At 39.3% G+C, this 23,446-nt stretch overlaps 2 protein-coding genes across 2 annotated transcripts; one reads left to right on the top strand and one right to left on the bottom strand.

The window, feature by feature from the left end:
• Nucleotides 1-165: 165 nt before the first annotated feature.
• On the bottom strand, nt 166-22,460 carry CUNH1orf141 (chromosome unknown C1orf141 homolog). The gene is made up of 5 exons (XM_042674361.1): nt 22,203-22,460; nt 3,713-3,776; nt 3,156-3,453; nt 2,772-2,961; nt 166-759 (listed from the first exon to the last, which is right to left on the bottom strand). The coding sequence occupies exons 1-5, from the start codon at nt 22,458-22,460 to the stop codon at nt 166-168; spliced, it is 1,404 nt and encodes a 467-aa protein (XP_042530295.1).
• On the top strand, nt 22,459-23,172 carry LOC122103733 (spindlin-1-like). Its single transcript, XM_042674346.1, has one exon. It carries the CDS (start codon nt 22,459-22,461, stop codon nt 23,170-23,172), a length of 714 nt encoding a protein of 237 aa, XP_042530280.1.
• The last annotated feature ends 274 nt before the right edge of the window (nt 23,173-23,446 follow it).

The raw sequence follows: 23,446 nt of genomic DNA, 5'->3' as shown, positions 1-23,446 counted from the left end.
CTTAATTTTAGCACATGATTGATCTTTATCTCAATTTCTATGTTTCATATACCATGCTATTTGGGTAGAGATTTCTTTAGTGATCTTGGCACTTGGCTTGTGCTTGCTTACTTGCTGAGATCTTATTGCCCAGATATTACTGTGTAAGTGGTATTTGTGAGCCACTTAAATTTTCCTTGATGATGTTAACAAGTCATCCAGAGGACTTAGATTATCTATTCGATGTACTGCAAGTACATTTTTCACATGCTTTGGGTAACATTTGATGGATGAGGTATAGATTTTGGGTGAGCTTATTGGTCTCATTGTGGAAGCTATTTCTTCTACTTTTCCACTTCCAGCACTCCCTTCATGAATAATTGTCTTATCAAAGTAACCCACAAATTTCTTTGTTAGGTTGGAAAAGGTCTGTGATAAATTGTGAAATTTACTCCAAGGTTTTATAGTAGTAGCCTGACTACTAATTTGCATCTTTGGTTTATCATGCACAGCTCTGTGGATCATTTCAGTAGCTATAGCTTTTATAGCTCCTTTCTCTGCTGTGGACAACGAACCTTGGGGTTTGCAGACAGGAACAGATGGCTCTCTGATTAAAGACTTTAGGATGGCACAATTTCTTTCTAAAACAAAATTTGTTCTTCTGTATTGGTAAAAATGTTCTCTTTCCTTAAAATGGGAAGAAAATCTATTTCTTCTCAAAAGTAATGCTTGTATATGTCTTGAGTCATGGAAAATCATGGGATGTGTTTCACTTTGTTCCTGTGGGTTTTTAAAAAAGAAATTTAGTCATTAGTCTATTAAGGTAAGAAAGCTACATATGTTTTTTAAAACCTGAAGTTAAAATAGTAAAATACTCTAACGATGACTTACATCAAGGTATTTAAGATGGACAATAATAGCATTCAAATATATAAAAGCAGGCTACTTATATACTACATACTTCTAATTTTGTATTCTAAAGAGATATTAGACACAAATCTGAATCTTTGGCCTTCTTAAATCCTTTTGCAAATAAAGTGGTATATGTTGAAATAAACATTTCATAAAGGTTTGAAAAGGGAAATGAAGCTATTGTCAAAGGCAACTAGTTTGTGTACTGTCTCCTCCCGAAATCTAACTACAAGGGAACCTCCAAGGCTTCTTTTTAATGTTTTTTATTGTAGAAATACTGTACAAAGGGGTTACAGTTACATGAGTAAGGTATTGAGTACATTTCCTATGGAGCATTGTTATCTCCTCCTTTGTTTTCCCTCTACCATCCCTTTCCTCCCCACCTCCCCAACTCCCCCCCCCCCAAGTTGTAAAGTTCGTTTTCAACATAGTGTCTTGTACATCTCATTATTACAATGGGTCATCCTGTATCCTTATTTCAGCATTTTGTTATTTCCCTTCCCCTCCCCAAATTAGAAAAATGTATATACAAGATGCAGGACACCGGAATCAAATACAGTGGCAACAGGGGTTACACCATGGGGGAAGAACATACAAAGAAACAAACAAAAATTACATAGTACATTATAAGTATATTAAAAAGAACAACAAGAAAGGTAAACTCTCTTGTGTCTCTATCTTGGAGTCTTGAAGTTCATTTCACTTAGCATCAGCATACATAGTCATATGTACATAGCTTTTGACCTCTTCTGCTTGTCTTAGACATATACTTGTTATTGCAGATAAGAAAAACCATGGGACCTATGTTTCTTTGTGCAAAGACCTAAGTTTAAACCCCCATACAGTTTTTAAAAATATTGCTTACTAGCTTAATATGTACTCATAGAATGAAATAGTCAAAGGATAGATGAACTCAAACACAGACCATTTTAATCATAGCAAAATCTGTTCCTTTTTCAAACCTCACAACTCCAGTATTAGTTCCCACAACCTTTACTTCTTGCCTTTGGGTGAAAAAGTTAACTCTAAAGGTCAATTATGCATATTATTGGTATTTAGTTTGTAAATTTTAATGCAGTGATTGTTATTTTTTTTCTTTTAACATATAATTCATGGAGAAAGATATTATTCCTTGTACATGGTGTTCTTAGTATAAAAGGCAGGCTAATGCCTGTGATTACTAAAACAATGACAAGAGATTAGGTCTTCTTTCTTTTCTTTTTTTTTTTTTTTTTTGTCGATCGTGGGGCCTGAACTCTGGGCCTGGGCACATCTCAGCTCTTCAGCTCAAAGCTAACACTCTACCACTTGAGCCACAGCGCCACTTCCGGCTTTTTCTGCTTATGTGGTGCTGAGGAATTGAACCCAGGGCCTTATGTATGCAAGGCAAGTGTTCTACCCCTGAGCCACCTTCCCAGCCCAAGATTAGCTTTTCAATCACTGGTGTTGACAACAGTACCTAGAGTTAGCCACAGTGGTGGACATTAGCCATATTTTTGGCCTGTCCACCACCTGAAGGAATTTTCCACTTAAAGTTTATGTACCCATTAGAGACAGAAACTATCTTTTGCAGCCTTGCTGGGGTCACGGTCTAGGCATGGGACCCAGGTATGCCTGTTCGGACTTTTTACTTTAGAAACAGGAGGGACTGTGAAAAACACTCAAGTTGGTGAAAGTCAGGCGGACAGACTGGAGAAAGTGTAACTCCTCCAACAACAGAGTTGTGAGCTTGACCTGTGATAGATAATGGCAGGGACCAATCCCACACCAAGCAGTCTAAGGCTGTGACTGCGGGTGATTTCTGACTTTTAAGCCAGGTATTCTCTATCCTTCTTAGAGGCCTGTAGCATTAGTAGTTACTAAACAATGGTAGCTATTACCATGTGAGATGTTCCTCTCTTGGTTGTACTTATGTCGATTATCTTGGCCTTTGGGTTTTTCAGTTCATCTTCAATGCACAAGGGGATCAAATCTTCCTTCTTTGCCGAATGATATTTATGTAATGGACGATTCCTGATTTTTCTATTTTCTCTTGTTCTACAATTGTTTATCGGTAGAGGAAATGATCTTCTGAAAATGAACACAAGTTCAGTGAAACATTCATATACGAACTTATTACATCTCTACTTATCCCTATCCCACAAACATTTAAACGAATAGGATTGTCCTTCCTGCCTAGTTTGGGGAGAAAACAAGAGTGGGGGAAGAAACAACACTAGGCTCAACAACATACCATCCTTTGTTTCTGTATGGGGAGGGACTACGCTGTGTAGATGGAGGAGAACAGCACGGGTGGAGGTCTATTGGCCCCATCTTTTGCTGAGAGTCTGAGAGAAGGTTTGCAGGACAACTTCATGCCAACAGAGGGTGGCTTCAGTTTCGTGAAGAGGATGCAAGAAGACATTTGCATTCCAGGTCTCCCATGATTCACATGGGAGTTAGAATATCTAGGCTTGCCAAGAGCCTTGTCCATCAGGATTGAGGTGACCTGGAGCAAAGGGCTGACATAGATGAGAGTCTCATCTAAAGGAATAGGCTCAGAGTAAGATTTGAGAGTGGACCCTGACCAAGTTTGGAGAAAATAGACTGTCAGCAGTCACAGAACATCGAGGTGTAGGGCTTGCCACAGCAAAGGCAGAGACCAGAGGTGAGGGACCCTTTGCTCATCACTTTCTCCTCTCCTTTTCCCCAACTGACAGCAAAGACAGCAAGGCTGAAAGAGTGACTCACATAATAGAGTTACTTGTGCAATTTGCACGAAGCCCCGAGTTCAATCCCTAGTACAGAGAAACATAAGTTAAAATTTTCAAAAGTAAATTACCTTTCATTTGCCGATTTGAAGTCAACAGGATACAAAGATTTCCTCTTTTCATTTTCATTTTGAGCTGGAATTATAGCAAATTTTCATAAAAGACACATGTATTATGGTTTTTACAATGTCTTATATAAAATATTTTACAACCTAAATAACATTTGGAAAAGCCCTGAGTATAGCATTATTCAGAAGGTACTTTGTAATTGAGAAAAACAGAATTGGAGAAGACATATCAAGACTTTCTTTTTTGTTTGGCTAAGCTAGATCAAACATAAATGTGATCTTAAAGAATTTTGGTGGCAAAAGACAATTCTAAAATTTTCAAGTCTATCTAATATATCAAGTCAATATGGACCAGTAGGAAACCTGAGAGAGTTAAACACTATAGGTAGGTATCCCTTCTGTCTGAGAGAATTAGATTAAAAGACAGCAATTATATCTTGTCCAAGGATGAACTCTTCCAGATATACCTGGTGACCACTCCACTGTACAGACATGTGCTATTAACAAAAAATATAATTTTTGCTTGGCCTCTAAGAAATTTATTCTAGTACTTTCCAAACTTTCCTCCATGACATAAAAAACATTTCTTTAATACTATTTGTCCTATACCCATTTAATACTGATAGCTAAATAAAGCACTTCATATACACAAAATGAAAACAGAGCATCTTGAAAGAATGAATAGATCCACACTGAATTACCAAAAGATGTAATCCAAGAAAACAAAAGCAAATACAGACAGCAATGAACATAGAATTTTATAAACTATATTATATACCTAATTATTATTGACCTTAAAACAAATCTTATTTTGTATGTTCCATGCAATCAAAGTGTTTGCTGCACTTGTATAACCTCTTCTCTCAGTTGCTTTAAAAACTTTCATTCTTGGTATTTTAGACTTCTTCAATGTTAGATTTTTTTTGTTTTAACTTTGCTTCACTGAGATATTATTTACATACAATAAAATGTACACATTTTAAATGTTCAATTGATGGGTATATAAATCAAGAAAGAGTGAATGTCTATTATTCCAAGAATTTTTCCATGTCCCTTTTTCTGCCATTCAATTCATTCTGTTTTTTTTTTTTTCCTTCAAACACACTGGTCAACTTAGTGATAGATATCTCATTGCCAAGGTAGTAATTTTGTCTAATCTAGTCATATTTTTTCTTCTTCCATTAGATTCAGTTTGGATTTTGTAATTCTGCTCTTCAGATGTTTTATTCTATTTGCTCTTAATTCTATATTTTGCTGCTATAAATATAATTCAAAATTTTGTAGTGGCAATATTTATATGAAAATATTTTCACTCTTTTAGTATGATCTCACCCTTAAACTATTACATTTTCAGATCTTATAGAAATTATACAAAGCTCGCATTAATAATTTTTAGTATTGAAGTTTTGTCCTAATTCTCTCTCCTGTTTCTTTCAGAATGTGACTATCAGCCATCTTTTTGAATATCTTTCCTTTTTTTGGCAACAAAAGTTTTACACAGTTTTCTAGTTACCTAACCCTGATTAACTATATGAAATCTCTTGAATTTGGGCTTGCTGTTCTGTCCCAAAACTATAGGAGTAAATATTGTGTTGGCTGAGCTTCTTATTTACCTGGACCCTTAAATCTCCTCTTAGAAGTTAATGTGTAAATCTAGACTCTGTTACCTTGTTGTCAGCTGAGTGAGCTGCTAAGAAAGATGGACCTCTAGAAAAAGCACTTGGAAATTTGCTTTTGTGTACTACATATTTTGTGGAACCTTTTCATGACTCTAACCTTTTCATGATACTCTGCCCATTTACACACAAGATGTTCCTTGGATTTCATTGTTTTGTTCTCTTGTAGAAAGCAAGTCAGTCTGGGGAGGACTTTAGTAAAAAGAAGATCTATGGCTCAGGGGTGCTTAATGAGGCTGTAGTTTTCCTTTGCACATTCATCCTTACAGCACAGTTCCAAAAACAGTTCCAAGGGAATCCTACTTTGTCTCTTCGGTTGTCAATTATCCTTTCAAGACTTTGCTCTCGAGGGGGGACCAAGATGGCGACGGGGCAGTAGGGAAACGCCACAGCTCTCTCCAACCAAAAAGAGAGTTCGAGTTCCAATGTTTAATCTCCCCAAGAGACCAACAACAACAAAAAGACGAACACTCAGAGAAAAACCAGAGGTGGAAAATAACAAAAAAAGAAAGAGAGGAAAAGAAGAATTTCAGAACAGAGAAGAGCAAAGACCCCTCCCCCAACCTTTACTGGCCGCGCGGCAGTGCGCCAAGCCGCCGGCCAGCCGGCCCGGCGGGGGCTGCCGGAGCCACAGAGAGAGACACAGGGGGCTGCTTGCAGATCACCAGGTACCGGATTGCAGAACAGCTGATCGCCAGGAACAGAGAAACCTACCAGCCGGGAGTCTCCACGAGGATCCCACCCCCACCCCTCACTCTCCACCGGAGCGGAGAGGCTCCATCCCGCCAAAGCCGCCCGGCACCAGCAGCGCGACAAAGGGACCTGTCGGCAGACCACCGCCCAACCGCGATCGCAACTACCCGGCGGGGGCCGCCCAACCCAGCCTGCAACCACCCCAACTGAACTCGGATTGCAACAACAACTGACGACCTACAGGGTGAGTACCCAACAGGGGACAGTGAATCCCTCAAGGGAGACCAGAGCTGGAGGGAATCCCCAGACCCTGACCTAGACTCCCAACACCCAGACCACAGGACCCACTAAAACTGGGAACTGTTCGAGAGCTCCACCAGCCGGTGGAGCACACTCTGCTGGCCAGGCCAGAGCAAGAGCGCCCCTGGAAGGGAGCTTAAATGCCCAAGCCAGGAACAGTGCCCCTGGGTCAAGACTACCAACAGTAGAAGAAATTTGAACTGTGTCCTCCAGGCTGCATAACCTAGGTGGTATACACATTAGCACAGGCCTAACGAGCGCGCTCCAGGCTGGGGCCGGAACCAGGCCCGGGGACCGGCGCCTGAACAAAGCAAAAAGGGTCAGAAGTGGGGCTGTGGCTCAAATGGTAGGGTGCCAGCCTTGAGCTGAAGAGCTGAGGGACAGCACCCAAACCTAGAGTTCAAGCCCACAACCAGCCCAAAACAAACAAACAAAAACACATCAGGAGCCCATAGCAGACTCCAGTATTTGGGAGAGTGCATCCAGAGCATCTGATCTTCCCAAGAGCACCCGCAGGAGCAAACACAAGCAGTCTAGGCTGCTCAACCCTTCCAAAGGCGGGAATTGCTACAGCAGAGAGCTGAGAATCCTAAGTAAGTCAGAATAGCAGCTGGAAATAGGCTCCCAACAGAATCCAGATCAGGCACAGACTCTCTCTACCAATACAGAATCAGCAACCAAGCAAAGACAGACACACCAAAACAAGATTGAAGAGCAGTCTCCTGAACCCCCATGCGAAAATCACAGAGAAAAATCACAAGGTTTACCACTACCCAGGACAGCAAGCTCACCTCAAAAGCCAGCAGCCACGCAGGGGAGAGCCCCAGTGGGAGCAAAGCAGGAATGGAAGACAAAAACTATATCCAAGGGTTGCTGGAGGCAATGACTCAAGAAATAAAGCGAGAAATGGATCAGAAATTGAAAGAGCACAAGGATGAACTATCAAAAGATATACAGGATATCAAACAAAAGTTGGATGCAAAAATAGAAGCTGCACAAACCTCAGTAAGAAGTGAGATAAACGCCAAATTAGAGGTAATGCATACTGATCTCACCTCATTGAGAGGTGAGATCAGTACTCTGAGAACCAACATTGAATCCATAAAGGGATCTATTTCCACCATGCAAACCACAATAGAAGCCACGGTCAACAGAGTGAATGAAATGGAAGGTAGAGTGTCAGATACAGAAGACAGAATACACCAACTGGACCAAAAAGTGACAGATATGGAAAAATCACTCAAATTAAACCAAAGGGAAATTCAAGAGCAAGCAGATAATGCTAAAAAATTTAACCTTCGCATAATCGGAGTGGACGAAGGTGAGGAATTCCAGAGCAAGGGAATGCAACACCTATTTAACAAGATAGTCAATGAAAATTTTCCCCACCTCAAAAACAACCATCTTAACTACATCACAAAAGCTTACCGAACACCCAACAAGCAAGATCCCAGGAGAAACACTTCTAGGCACATTATAGTAAAAATGATGGATCTGAATAATAAGGAAACAATCCTGCATGCAGCAAAAATGAAGAAGGAGCTATACTACAACGGGAAAAAAATTAGAATCACTGCAGATCTCTCCACACAAACAATGAATGCAAGAAAAGCCTGGGAAAGCACCATACGAGCCCTGAGAGCCAATAACTGCCAACCCAGACTGATATACCCGGCAAAGCTAGCATTCACATTCGATGGAGAACTGAAAACTTTTAATAGCAAAGAAAAACTAAATGAATACATAAACATTAAGCCAGCATTACAAAGAATTCTAAGAGGGGGGACACAACCTGAAGAAAGCAACCAGGAACTGGGACCTGCCCCAAACAGGCATTACTCAAAGTCTAACTGAGCAAGCACAGGAGGAAAGGAAAGAAGAAAAACTTAGGAAAATGGAATGGCAGGGACAACAATGCATCTCTCTATACTTTCTCTTAATATAAATGGGCTGAATTTGCCAATTAAAAGAAAACGAACTGAGGACTGGATCAGAAAACAAGACCCATCCATCTGTTGCCTTCAGGAGACCCACCTCTCAGCCAAACATACAAACAAACTCAGAGTGAAGGGGTGGAAAAGGATCTACCAATCAAATTCCCCCAATAAGAAAGCAGGTGTAGCTATCCTGATATCTGACAAAATAAACTTTTCATTAAAATCAGTACAGAAAGACAAGGACGGACACTACATATTAATAAAGGGAACAATCCAAGAGGAGGATATAACCATCATCAACTTATATGCCCCAAATATCGGTGCACCCAGATATGTTAAACAAATGCTCTCAAACTTACAGAATAAAATAGATCCCAATACGATAATACTAGGAGACTTTAACACGCCACTCTCACCAAAGGACAGGTCTACCAACCAGAGGATTGGCAAAGAAGCTACCGAATTAAGTGAGGCCATACTTCAAGCGGAATTAACTGACATCTACCGAGTATTTCACCCTAAAACAACACAGTACGCATTCTTCTCAGCAGCTCATGGAACTTTCTCCAAAATAGACCATATCATAGTTCATGCAAGGAACTTAAGCAAATACAAAGGGATCGACATAATCCCCTGTATCCTATCTGACCACAGTGGAATCAAGCTAGCTCTCAATAACAAAGCATACCGCAGAAATTTCTCTAATACATGGAAATTGAACAGCACACTCCTTAACAAGGCCTGGGTAACAGAAGAGATCAGAGAAGAAATAAAGCATTTCCTACAACTCAATGAAAATGAAAGCACCTCACAAAGAAACTTGTGGGATACAGCAAAAGCAGTCCTGAGGGGCAAATTTATTGCCCTCAGTGCCCACATCAAGAGAATGGAGACAGACCAAGTAAATAATCTCATGTTGCAACTAAAACAGCTAGAAAAACAAGAAAAAATGGGACCTAAAGCTACTAGACGAAGCCAGATAACCAAATTGAGAGCAGAGATTAACCAATTAGAAAATCAGAAAACCATAACCAAAATAAACCAAACAAAAAGCTGGTTCTTTGAAAAAATAAACAAAATTGATGGCCCGTTGGCAAGATTAATTAAAAAAAGAAGAGAGGAAACCCATATTAATAGGATTAGGGATGCCACGGGAAACATCACAACACGTACCCAAGATATCCAAACAATTCTAACAGACTACTTTCAAAAGCTATACTCTCTAAAGGAAGAAAGTCTGGCGGAAATGGATGCATTTTTAGAGAAATACAAGTTACCCAAACTGAGCAAAGAAGAAGTTAACCAATTAAATAAGCCAATATCCTATAATGAGATACAGGAAGCTATTAAAAGTCTTCCAACAAAAAAAAGCCCAGGACCAGATGGATTCACAGCAGAATTCTATAAGACCTTTAAAGAAGAACTAATACCCATACTCCTCAAGCTCTTCAGAGAAACAGAGAAGGAGGGAGCTATCCCAAACTCATTCTACGAAGCCAATATCACACTCATCCCCAAACCAGGCAAAGACCCAACCAAAAAGGAGAATTACAGGCCAATCTCCTTGATGAACACAGATGCAAAGATCCTTAACAAGATTCTAGCTAACAGAATCCAGAAACACATAAAAAAAATAATACACTATGATCAGGTAGGCTTCATCCCAGAGACACAGGGATGGTTTAACATACGTAAGTCAATAAATGTAATCCAGCATATCAACAGAGCCAAGGTCAAGAATCACATGATTATCGCCACAGATGCAGAAAAGGCCTTTGATAAAATTCAACATTCATTCATGCTAAAAGCTCTGGAGAAAATAGGAATAGAAGGAACATTTCTAAAAACAATAAAAGCCATTTATGACAGACCAATAGCCAATATTATACTTAATGGGGAAAAGCTACAACCAATCCTCCTAAAAACAGGAACAAGGCAAGGATGTCCACTGTCTCCACTCCTCTTCAACATAGTCCTAGAACCCTTAGCCAGGGCAATAAGGCAAGAAAAAGACATTAAAGGGATCCGCATAGGGAAAGAAGAAGTTAAACTATCCCTTTTTGCAGACGACATGATACTATACCTCCACGATCCCAAAAACTCCATCCCCAAACTTTTAGAAATCATAAGTCACTTCGGCAAAATAGCAGGATACAAAATAAACCCACAAAAATCAGTTGCCTTCCTATACACTGATAATGCACAGAAAGAGAGGGAAATAAAGGGAGCAACCCCATTCACAATAACCTCCCTAAAAATAAAATATTTAGGAATTTACCTAACCAAAGAATAAAAAGAACTATTTAATGAGAACTATAAAAAGTTAAAGAAAGAAATTGCAGAAGACACTAGGAAATGGAAAGACCTCCCATGCTCCTGGATAGGCCGACTTAATATAGTAAAGATGGTGATACTTCCAAAACTAATATACAAATTCAATGCAATTCCTATTAAAATCCCAATGACGTACATCACTGAAATACAGAAAACAGTCCAAAAATTTATATGGAACAACAAAAGACCTAGAATAGCCAAAACAATTCTAGGGGATAAAGACAATATGGGAGGGCTATCCATGCCGAACTTCAAACTCTACTACAGAGCTATAATCACAAAGACAGCATGGTACTGGCACAAAAACAGACCCGAAGACCAATGGAACAGAATAGAAGATCCAGATATAAATCCACAGGCCTACAGCCAGCTGATATTCGACAAAGGAGCCAAAGACATACAATGGAAGAAACACAGCCTCTTCAACCGCTGGTGCTGGGAAAACTGGGCAGCCACATGCAGAAAACTAAAAGTGGACCCCAGCCTATCACCATGCACCAACATCAACTCAAAATGGATTAAAGACCTTAACATTAAACCTGAATCTCTGAAACTACTGCAGGACAGAGTAGGAGAGACACTTGAACTAATAGGCACAGGAAGGAACTTCCTGAACAGAGTCCCAGGGTCACAACAAGTTGGAGAGAGACTCGACAAATGGGACTACCTTAAAATAAAAAGCTTCTGCACAGCTAAATCTATCGCAACTAAGCTAGAAAGACAACCAACTAATTGGGAAAAAATATTTACCAGCAATATATCAGACAAGGGGTTAACATCCTGTATATACAGGGAACTCAAGAAACTAATCCCTCCCAAACCTAACAAACCAATTACTAAATGGGCAAGGGAACTAAAGAGGGACTTCTCAAATGAAGAAATAAAAATGGCAAAGAAACACATGAGGAAATGTTCATCATCCCTGGTGGTGAAGGAAATGCAAATAAAGACAACCCTGAGATACCACCTTACCCCAGTCAGAATGTCCCACATCCACAAATCAGCCAACGACAAATGCTGGAGGGGATGTGGAGAAAGAGGAACCCTATTACACTGCTGGTGGGAATGTACACTTATACAACCACTTTGGAAAGCAGTCTGGAGGGTCCTTAGAAAGCTAAAGATTGACCTCCCTTACGACCCAGTCATACCACTTCTAGGCATCTACCCTGAACAACAGGAACCAATATACAAGGACACGTGCACCTCCATGTTTATTGCAGCACTGTTCACAATAGCTAGGATATGGAAACAACCTAGGTGCCCCACCACAGATGAATGGATCCAAAAATTGTGGTATCTATACACAATGGAATATTATGCAGCCATTAGAAATGACAAAATAATGGCATTTGCAGGGAAATGGATGGAGCTAGAAGGAATCATGTTGAGCGAGGTAAGCCAAGAACGAAGAGACAAACGGTACATGGTCTCCCTGATAAGTGGATGCTAAATCCAAAAGGTTAGGTGATACGACAAAACTAACAGGACTTAAGAAACAAAGAACTCCCGCTCATCTGGTTGAACCACTACTAAATATCCCCATGCTGCTGATCACAAATATGGTATATAACATGTGAACACTGTTATATATTACAGACTGTGGTAGACAATTTGCTCCAGGGAAATTAGAATGAAGTTGTGACTTTGAAATTATGTAATCATTTAATCACAATCAAAAAAAAAAAAAGAACCTCGGGGAAGGGAGGGAGGGAGGGGATGGTAGGGGGAAAACAATGGAGGGGGTAACAATGTTCAAGAGGAAGTGTACTCATAACCTCACTCATGTAACTGTAACCCTCTGTATAGTAGCTTTACAATAAAAAAAAAAAAAAAGACTTTGCTCTCACAAGTGATGAGGTTTATGTTACAACTATCAGTATATCTTAAAAAGCTTTTGTTGTTATTATAAAAGTGCTTTATAAAAGGGTGACAGTTACACGAATCAGGTAAATAATACATTTCTTTTTTTCTTTTTTTGGTCGGTCATGGGGCCTGATTCTAGGCTTGGGCACTGTCCCTCAGCTCTTCAGCTCAAGGCTAGTGCTCTATCACTTGAGCCACAGCACCACTTCCAGCTTTTTCTGCTTATGTGGTGCTGAAGAATTAAACCCAGGGCCTCATGTATGCAAGGAAAGTACTATACCACTGAACCACCTTCCCAGCCCAAGAATGCATTTATTTTTGGACAGTGTCACCCTCAGTATATCTTTTTTGGTCATTCATGGGCTTGTACTCAGAGCCTGGGCACTGTCCCTGAGATTTTTAACCCAACCACAACATTACTTCCAGTTTTCCAGTGATTAATTGAGATAAGAATCTCACAGACTTTCCTGCCCAGGCTGGCTTTGAACCATGATCCTCAGATCTCAGCACCCTGAGTAGCTAGGGTTACAAGCCAGCAGCACCTGGCTTAGTATATCTTTTTAAAAATGAAATAGAATAAAGTATGGTGGACTATGTCACATAGATTCTAAGTAATAACTATGCAAAATGCAAAAATATGGTGATCAAGTTCAAAAGTAGTGGAGAGAAAGATAATTAGGACTCCATAAGTTATCTTTTATGACATAGACATATATATCTTTTGTATTCTTGATGTAAAATTTAATGCATATTAGGTCATGATATAAAAAGCATTGCTTTCTGTGAATTGTTGCGCGCGCGCATGTGTGTGTGTGTGTGTGTGTGCGTGCGCGCGCGCACGCGTGCGCATGTGCTAACACTGGGGTTTAAACTCTGGACCTGGATGCTGCTGCCCCTAGCTTTTATGCTCAAAGCTGGTGCTCTATCATTTAAGACACATCTCCACTTCTACCTTTTTAGAGGTTAATTGGAGATAAAAGTCTCTTGGGCTTTCTTTCTTGGCTTTGAGCTGTTTTAAAAGTTGGAAAAACTGGACTTGGAATGTGGCTCAGTGGTAGGGTGCTTGCCTTGTATGCATGAAGCCCTGGGTTTGATTCCTCATAGCCTTGAGCAAAAGAAACTCATGGACAGTGCCCAGGCCCTGAGTTCAAGCCCCAGGACTGGCCAAAAAAAAAAAAAAAATTGGAAAAAATTGATCTAAGCTAGTCCTGAATTGCTGGCATAAATGTGGGTGTCTGAAGCTCTTCTAGCCATGAAAAGATAAATCTTTGTGGGAAACACTTTCCTCATTTTTAGAAAGGAATAGACAGGGTTTTTTTTCTGTTTTAGTGGGTGCTGTCATCCACGGATATCTTCAATAGTGGTAGACATCAAAACAAGGCTTGAATAAAGTATTGGTTAAGTCAGCTGAGAAAAGATGGAAGAACTGTTAATTCTGTTAGTGTGTCTATTAATTCATCCACCTTTTCCCTGTTTTGAAACAAAGTCTCACTATATATAATGTGCAAATCTTATAAGTAATTCAAGGTGGCTTAAAATTCAAGATCCTCCTGCCTCAAACTTCTCCATACTGAGATTATGCATGTGTGCCACCACATCTGGCTGATGAAATAATTAAGCCTATGAATTAATCAGTCCTGGACCTGCTAAGCTTACTGAAACTTCTTGATATTTGATGAAATAAATACCTTTATTGTTTAAGCCATCTTGTCAGATTATTTTTCAAACACAGGCAAAAATCTAACTGTTAAATACGAAAGATTTTGATGGCTCAGAAAGCATGTTTTAAGTATAAGAAACAGACTGGATGAAATCCTACAGTATTAAGAAGAGTGTTAATAAAAATCAGCATGGTGTGGCTAGGTTAAGAGATAGACTGGAAGGCCTTCTATAACTCACTAAGCATTTTTGCAATAGGCAGTCTTTAGATGCTATTAAGTAATGATATTATAGCAGTACCATCAAATGTTGATTTTTTTTTAGTAAGTGATTTTCTTAATGTTTACGTTCTAAGTTTAAGTGCAGTTCATTTTCAATTATTATATTAAAGTATGCAATTTGTATACCTATAGATGGATTATAGTCTTTTCCTTTTATATAAGCTGTTGATTGATTGCTGACTACAGGAGACAAGATGGTATAATCTGTTTTTCTTTTCCATCTTCGGTTCAACTCAGAATATTTAAAACAAAAGGGCTGTGCATTTTCTGCCTAAGCATAATGAAAAAGGGAAAATTATTTCAGAAGTTATTTATTTTCATGTGCACATAATTCCATTTGATTATCCACATTTAGGTTATTTAATTTTGCTAACTACTATCTGGTTCTTTAAATTCTACCAAATATCTTATTTAATTCTCAAAAAAAGCTTTGAAGTACATGTTATCATTACCACTTTATGGATGAGGAAACAAAATTAGAAGATTTACCCACACTTTTTACTCTTATTTTCTCTGTCTCTAACTTTGCTCTTTTTAATCTTAATTTTTTTCCCCTCCAAATAGAAGTAATGTCTAAAGTCCAAATATTGAAAGGAAGGAAAAAACACTCTTTCTCTATTACAGAGTAAATACAGCAGAAGAGTTTGGAACAAAGGAGAAACTGTGAAAAAAAGATCCAGCTTTTCCATATTTATAATGTACCATGTGATTTTTTTGTTTCTTTGTATGTTCCTCACCCATGGTATAATCCCTGTTTTCACTCTATTTGATGTTGGTGCCCTGCATCTTGTATATAGACTTTTCTAATTTTGGGAGGGGAAGGGAAAAAACAAAATGCTTAAGTAGGGATACAGGTTGACCCATTGTAACAATGAGATGCACAAGACACTATATTGAAAAACAAATTTTACAATTTAGGCGGAAGCGGGGCCGGGAGAGAGGGGAATGTAGTTGTGGAGGTGGGAGGGAAGAGATTTGAAGAGAAAAACAAAGGAAGAGGTAACAATGCTTGCTAGGAAAGGTACTGATTACCTTGCTCATGTAACTGTAACCCCTCTGTACAGTAGTTTTACAAAAAAAAACATATTTTTAAAAAGATCCAGCTTTTCCTAGGGTAGTGTTTCAAATAAAGTACATATGCTTGTACTAAACTATAGATATATAGATAATCAATATATATGTGCAACTATATGTAAATATGAACTATATAACTTGCAACTCTTATCAACTAGCAAAATAAGTATTGAAGGCCCACAATTTTTTTCAAAATAAGCACATAATGTATTTACTACTGAATAGTTTGAAATAAAAACAAGACCTGTGCCAAAAATCTCGGCTTTACAGCAGCTGCATTTTATTGACTGGATATTATTAGCAGACACAAAGCAATAGTACATAGTATAATGGCTGATAATCAGCAAATGAGGAACAGTCAAGAAGAGATGCATACCAATGAGGGCTAGAATAGGCAGAAAATGCTTCACAGCAATGTAAGAACATAATATTAAGACTTAGTGATGATGGCATTTCAGGAGAGGCCCACCACATAAGTCAGGAGCGTTCCTAAGATGAGTTGGAAAAAATGCATATTTAAAGTATGGAAGCATTCATTATTCACTGAGTGGAAAAGGTAAATTTGAGTAGGTAAGAAGGAGAGTTATGAGATAGATAGAAAATGGATGCCTTAAAGGATAAACAAAGCAACTTTATCATTTAAAAATATTGCAATTTTCTTAAGAATTAGAATTTTGTTTGGGAGGGTTAAAAGAGGCACAGAAATGGAGAGAAGAACAGTGAAAGAATGCAGCAGTAATATTCACTAGATACTATGTTGCAAATGAGCTAAACAATTTGTGGGTGGAGATGGGAGAGAAAACTGGGAGAGAAGGAGGGAAGAGGTGATATTGTCCTAAAACAAACTCTTTACCTGAGTTATGTAACTGTAACCTTCTGTATATCACCTTTACAATAACAATAAAAAATTTTAAAGAAAGGATTAGAATTTTGTGTATACTAGTAGTTCTTTGTTTGAGACAGTTTCTCTACATAGATAAGGCTGCTCTTAAATTCATGCACCACCATGCCCAGTAAGTGTACAAGTATTTCCTTAAACAAAGTAGGTGAAAAGACTAAAGAAGCCATCCAATGCAGTAAAAAAAATAAGTTTAGAACTAACACTTTGCTTTCAACAATGGAAAGATGAGGCAGAAAATCAACAAAGAAATATCAAAGATGAACCATACTATAGACCAAATGGACTTAATAGACACCTAAATATATAGAACATTCCATCCAAATATTGGAAAAACATTCTCAGAAGCACATGGAACATTCTCCAGAATAGATCATGTGTTAGTAATGCCACAAAATAAGTCTCAGCAAATTTCAAAAACTCAATGTCATAGCATATATCTTCTCTGACCACAATAGAATCAAAATAAAAATCAATAGCAAGAACAACCTTGGAAACTGTGGTTGGAAATTAAACCACATGCTCCTGGATGAACAATGGGGCAATGAAGGAATTTAAAAGACAATTTAAAAAATTTTAAAGAAATTAAAATGGAAACACAAAATATAAAAAGCTATGGGATACAGAAGAGCAGTAATTAAAAAATTAGAAAAATGTCAAATAAACAATCTAATAATATAATAGGTATTTATCTCATATGTAATGAGTTTGAAGCCGTCTTGTATTAAATAGAAATTCAGCTTCATTGTTGAATTCTATCAAACATTTAAAAAATAAATACTACCAATTCCTTATAAATTATCTCAACTATTTAAAATAGAGTGAATTCCTTCAAACTCATTCTGGGAAGTGAACATTACTCTTATAACAAAATAAGACAAGAATCAAGGAGAAAGGAAGGAATGAAGGAAGGAAGCAAGGAAGAAAGAAAGAAAAAGAAAAGGGAGAAAAGAAAGAGAAGATGGGCTAATATCTGTAACATTGATGTAAAAATTTTAACAAAATACTGCAAACAGATGCTAGCAACATATAAAAAGGATTATGTCCTATGATCAATTGGAATTTGTCCCAGGAATGTAAGTTTGGTTCAACAATACACAAATCTAGAAACACAATAAATCACATTAACAGAATGAAGGGCAAAAGACATACAGTCATTTTACTAGATACAGAAAAAATTAGAATGTGGCATTCAGTGGCTCCTGATAATATTCTGGCTGGAAAAAGGTAGTTATGTGTCCTAATTGGGGCGGGGGGAGGGGAGCTGTGCCTCTCTTCTCAAAAAATACAGCCCCCAAATGGACCATCACCTAAAAATTCAGAGGTAAATGGTTCTAAAGTCCTTCATTGTTGAAATTGGGACAATGGCTTTATGTTGTTTATTAATTTTTATTGATTGTGGGGCTTAAACTCAGGGCTTGGGCACTGTCCCTGAGCTTTTTTGCTTAAGACTAGCATTCTACCACTTTGAGCCACAGCTCAGTTTCTGGTAGTTAATTGGAAATAAGAGTCTCACCAGCTTTTCTGCCTGGGCTGGCTTTGAACCTCAATCCTCAGATCTCAGCCTCCAGAGCCACCAGCACCTGGCTGAAACAATTGCTTTAATTGGTGTTGGGAAACTAATGTTAACATTTTTTGAAGAAAAAATGAAAAATAAAAGATAGGGGAGGGAGAAGCAACAACTAATTATGACTTTTTTAATTAGAAAAAATATCCTTAAGAAATTAAAGGCCATATACAAAGTTCCAGAGCTACAGTATTACTATATTTTTAAAAGGTTGAAAAATTTTCCTGGAAAACCTAGACTAAGATGGCAACTTTCAGCACTCTTATTCAACTTAGTACTAAAAAATCCTAGCCAGAGCATTAGACAATGAGAAGAAATAAAAAGTATTCACATCGAAAAGGTTGAAGTCAAATTGATTTTGTGAGTAGTTGGCTTGGTTTTATATAGAAAAACCGAAAAAAAGTTAACCAGAAACATCTTCAAACTGACAAAATTATTCAGTTATATAGAATACAAAAGCAGCATTCAAAAATTAGTAGCATTTCAGCTAGAGATTTAGCTCAGTTGTAGAACATTTATCTAACTTGTGAAAGGCTTTGAATTCAATCTTCCAAGTAGCATTTCTACAAACTGATAATGAACTGGCTTAAAGAAAGAAAGCAAACTGAGCACCAGTGGCTCACGCCTAGTCACTCAGAAGGCTGAGATCCTCAGAAGCCAGACTAAGCAGGAAAGTCCATGCAATTCTTATCTCTAAGAAATTATTAAAAATCCCAGCAGTGGAGGTGTGGCTTAAGTTGTAGAGTACTTGAACGAAAGAAGTTCAGGGAGAGCTTCCAGGACCTGAGTTCAAGACTCAGGACAGGACAGGTGCGTGTACACACACACACACACACACACACACACACACACACACACACACACAAATCAAGAAGTAATTCCATTTACAGTTGGTACTGAAAAACATTACCTAGGAATAAATTCAAGCCAGGAAATGAAAAGTGAAGAACATACACACACCAAATACACGTGTGCATGTACACACACACACACACACACAAAACCCATGTTGTGGACTGGAATATCATTAAAAATTATCCATACTACCTAAAGAAATCCACAAATTCATTGTTACTCTACCAAAATTCCAACAACATTCTTTACAAAAAGAGAAATACCCATTCAAAAATTTGTATGGGTCCATAAAAGGCTCTAAATAGCCAAAGCAATTCTGAGCAAAACGAACAAAGCTGGAACTAATTATAATCTCAGTTACTTGGAAGGCAAAGGAAGAAACATTATAAGTTGAATGTTAGCCTGATAAAGTTAGAGGACCTATCTCCAAAACAAAAAATCATAACACGGTATAATTAACCAATGGAACAGAATTGAGAACTGAGAAGTAAGTTCACCTATATACAAGCAAATGATTTTCAGCAAAAATGCCAATAACAACATATTAGAAAAAGGAAAATCTCTTTAATAAGTGGTGTAGAAAAAACTTAATATACATATGTAGAGCAAAACTAGACAAAATCACCGTAGAATAAGATTAAAGACTAACCAAGTGCCAGTGCTTTATGCCTGTAAATCCTAGCTACTTGGGCTCTAGGAATGGGAGGATTATAATTTTTGGCCAGCCCAGGCAAAAATGTTCACAAAACACCTTCTTCATTCACTGTTGAGTTCAGTGGAAAGGAAAAAGGGTCCAGGAAAGGAAAAGGATAACCTAATAAAAACTGGTACATGGAAGGCTGAGATTGACAGGATTGCTGTTACAGGCTAGTCTAGGAAGCAGAGTCTGTGAGATTATATCTCAATGAAGCAAGCTGGATGTGGTGGCATATGCCTGTGGTCTAGCAATTACAGGAAGCCAGGCACCTGTTTGGGCAAGAAGTGAGAACCTGTCTCAAAAATATATGGCTGGTGGAGGGGTGGGGGGAGTATGGGAAGGGATGGGAAGGGGAAACAAAGAAGGAGGCTACAATGCTTGATAAGAAATGTACTCATTATTTTGCCCATGTAATTGTAAACCCTCTGTACAGTATTTTCACAATAAAAAATGTAAGACTGCATATAATGTATGTTGCCATGTGCATTATCAGTATATTTAAATAAAGCCTTTGATATCTTTATATATATATATATGTATATATATATATATATATATATATATGGCATGCTGGGCACTGGTGACTCACGCCTGTAATCCTAGCTACTCAGGAGGCTAAGATCTGAAGATCATGGCTCAAAGCCAACCAGGACAGAAAAGTCTGGAGCCGCTCTGATAAGTTGCCAAAAAGACAGAGGTGGAGTGTGACCTAAGTGGTAGAGTGCTAGCCTTGAGCAAAAGAAGTTCAGGTCCTGAGTTTAAGGCCAGGACCAGCAAAAGAAAAAAAACAAAATCTAGCATGAGGCTCTTAAGTTCAAACCCCAGTACTATCAAAGGGGAAAAAAAGGATCAGATATTTAAATGCAAGACGTGAAACTATGAAACTACTAGCAGAAAACATAAGGAAACAATTTCAAGATATTAGTATGAGCAAAGATTAAAAAAAAAGAAGAAGAAGACTTCAAAAGCACAGCTAAGGGCTGGGAAAGTGGTCAGTGGTAGTGCTTGCCTTGCATGCATGAGGCCCTGGGTTCAATTCCTCAGCACCATATAAGCAGAAAAAGCTGGAAGTGGCACCGTGGCTCAAGTGGTAAAGTGCTAGCCTTGAGTTGAAGAGCTGAGGGACAGCCCCCAGGCCCAGAGTTCAGGCCCCATGACAGATTAAAAAAAAAAAAAAAGCACAGCTAACAAAACACATAAACAGGGGTCTGGAGACATGGCTCAAGTGGTAGAACATCTGTCTACTAAGGACAAGGCCTTGAATTCAATCTATAGTACTGAAAAATAAAAAGGAAAGGAAAAAGAACCTACTTCTACCTAATTGCTGCTTCTGCATAGCAAAGAAAACAACAGAACAAAAAGATAGCTTACAGAATGGGAAACTATACTTGGTCATCAATCATTCAACAAGGGACTAATATCTCAAATATGTACAGAACTTAACAGGAAAAACAAAACACACAAAAATCTAAACCAATTAAAAGTAGGCAAATGATCTAACGAGACATTTCCCAAAAGAAGACATACAAAGAGCCTGTGGATCATATTTAAAAACACCAGCATTTTGCTCATCTGGGAAGCGCAAATCAAAACTACAGTAATGCAGTATCTTCTCATCAGGTAAAATGACTACCATAAGAAAGATCTTCAAAAAGTTCTGATGAGTGATTCATGTATACTGTTGCTGGGAATGTAAATTAGTACAGCCATTATGGAAAATAATATGGAGTGTCCTCAGGGGGAGGCAGGGAAGAGGTGCAATATGATCTAGCAACCCAACTACTGGTTATAATTTTCAAGGGTAAGGAAATAAAAAAATCAGTGTTTTTTGTTTTGTTTTTGTTTTGTTTTATTTTTGTCATGGGGCTTGAGCACTGTCCCTGAACTATTTGCTAAAGGCTAGCATTCTACCACTTTGGACCACAGCTTCACTACTGGTTCTCTGGTGACTAATTGAAGATGATAGTCTCCTGGCCTTTCCTACCAAGGCTGTGTTTGAACTGTGGTCCTCGGATCTTAGCCTCCTGAATAGTTAAGATTACAAGTGTGTGCCACCAGCGCCCAGCAGCACGGCACTACCTTTGAGAACCAAGATACAAAATTAATCTCAGAAGTCAGAGATAGATAAGTGGATAAAAATATGCTGTATGCAAAGTGGAATATGAATAATATACACATAGACATAGCATACACACAGTGAATGTGTACATATATGTGTGTGTCTGCATATGTAGCATATATAAGATGCCAATATTATGGCTGCATCTAAAGAAAATCACTGTGTTGAAAAGGTATCTATGCTTTTATGTGTACCATGGCACTATTCTTCATAGCCAAAATAGGTAATTAACCTCAGGATTTACATAAAGAAAATGTGTTATATATATACCTAGTGGACTATGAATAATGTATGCACATACATCATGTATACACAGTGTATGTGTGAATATATACATATGTCTCTGTGTTTACATAGAAATCATATATTCCAGTTTTATGACTGCACAAAAAGATGAAAATCTGATCATGTGTGTCAGGGAGGACATTCAAGCCAGGCACAGACAGACAGACCCCTCCTGTAGCAGAAGCGCGGGTTGGGGAGGGATGCCGGGAGCATGGGGGGCGGGCGGTTAGAGGAGGGCAGGAGGCCCAGTACAGTTGGGCGCATGCGCGGTGGCAGTTGGCCGGCCAGGTGGGGCAGGCGAGGCAGCTGAGGCCCAGGCTGGGAGCAGCAGCGAGGCGAGGCCGAGGCGGGGTCGGGAGTGCGAGGGAGCCACGGAAGTGACCACGGAAGTGACTGACGTTGCTTCCCCACCCCAGTCAAGCGGCTCTGCTGCTTCAAGAAATGGAGACCTGATGGGAACAGTCCTCTGGCTCGCCGCGCCGGGCTGGTAGCCACGGGGCCTCCTGGCATGTCTACCCACCAGAAGAGGAAGTCTCGCCGGAAGCGCCGCTTCACCACCGGAAAGCGCAAGCCTTCCCGGAGCATGGTGGGCCGCAGGATCGAGCACGGCTGGCGGGAGGACGACGGCCTGGTGTCGCAGTGGACGGGGACCATCCTGAACCAGGTGCTCGTGAGCCCTTCCTTGTACCTGATCAAGTACGACGGGTTCCACTGCGTGTACGGACTGGAGCTGAGCAACGACGAGAACGTGTGCGCCCTCAAGATCCTCCCCGACCGGGTGGCCGCGTCTCGCATCAGCGACCAGCACTTAGCCCGGTTAGCCGACGCCATGATTGGCAAGACGGTGAAGCACGTGTTCGAGGCGGAGGATGGCTCCAGACACGAGTGGAAGGGAGTGGTCCTGGCGCGGGTGCCCGATATGAACACGTGGTTTTACATCACCTACGAGAAAGACCCCATTTTGTACACGTACCAGCTCCTGGATGACTACCGGGCCGGCGACCTTTACATCATGCCCGACTCGATCGAGTCGCTGCCGACGCCCAGGGAGCTGGCGATTGTGGACAGCATGAAAGGCAAACGACTGCGATGCGAGAAAACGGACGGCTCGAGAAACATTGGCATGGTCATTCATCAGGTGAAAGCCAAGCCGTCCATGTGCTTCATCAAGTTCGATGATGATTACCACGTCTACGTCTACGATTTGGTGAAACAGTGCTAACCGTCCATCGACAAAGGCTGCCAAGCTCTGTGGGACTCTCACACGTGTAACTTGACTCTTTTTTATATTTATATATATCTATAAAGTCTTGGCGGCATTTCGGTTGAAGGAAAGATGAAGTGTCCCACCACCTCCGCTGGTAGTAGAACTAGTTTTGTTATGAATAGTAAAGATTGATGTGAGCACAACTAATTCTGTGTGAGAATGGTCTCTTGTGAGAAGTCTTGTCTGAGCGGGGAGTTGCTGGTAAGTCTGACAAAAGTTAAGTTCATGT

Source organism: Dipodomys spectabilis, unplaced genomic scaffold (assembly GCF_019054845.1).
Source record: "Dipodomys spectabilis isolate Male_0828 unplaced genomic scaffold, ASM1905484v1 ptg000002l, whole genome shotgun sequence".
NCBI classification, from domain to species: Eukaryota; Metazoa; Chordata; class Mammalia; order Rodentia; family Heteromyidae; genus Dipodomys; species Dipodomys spectabilis.
Note: the sequence above shows the minus strand (reverse complement) of the source record. Positions and strands in the feature narration are given on the sequence as shown.

Excerpts from the sequence above, each read along its gene's own strand:
- LOC122103733 (XM_042674346.1), top strand. The coding sequence starts at position 22,459 with ATGTCTACCCACCAGAAGAGGAAGTCTCGCCGGAAGCGCCGCTTCACC.
- CUNH1orf141 (XM_042674361.1), bottom strand. The coding sequence starts at position 22,460 with ATGCCAGGAGGCCCCGTGGCTACCAGCCCGGCGCGGCGAGCCAGAGGA. Across the intron at positions 2,962-3,155 it reads TTCTCCTCCATCTACACAGC|AAGATCATTTCCTCTACCGA; the intron begins GTAGTCCCTCCC and ends GTTCATTTTCAG. Across the intron at positions 760-2,771 it reads AGAGAGGAACATCTCACATG|GAACAAAGTGAAACACATCC; the intron begins GTAATAGCTACC and ends AAAAACCCACAG.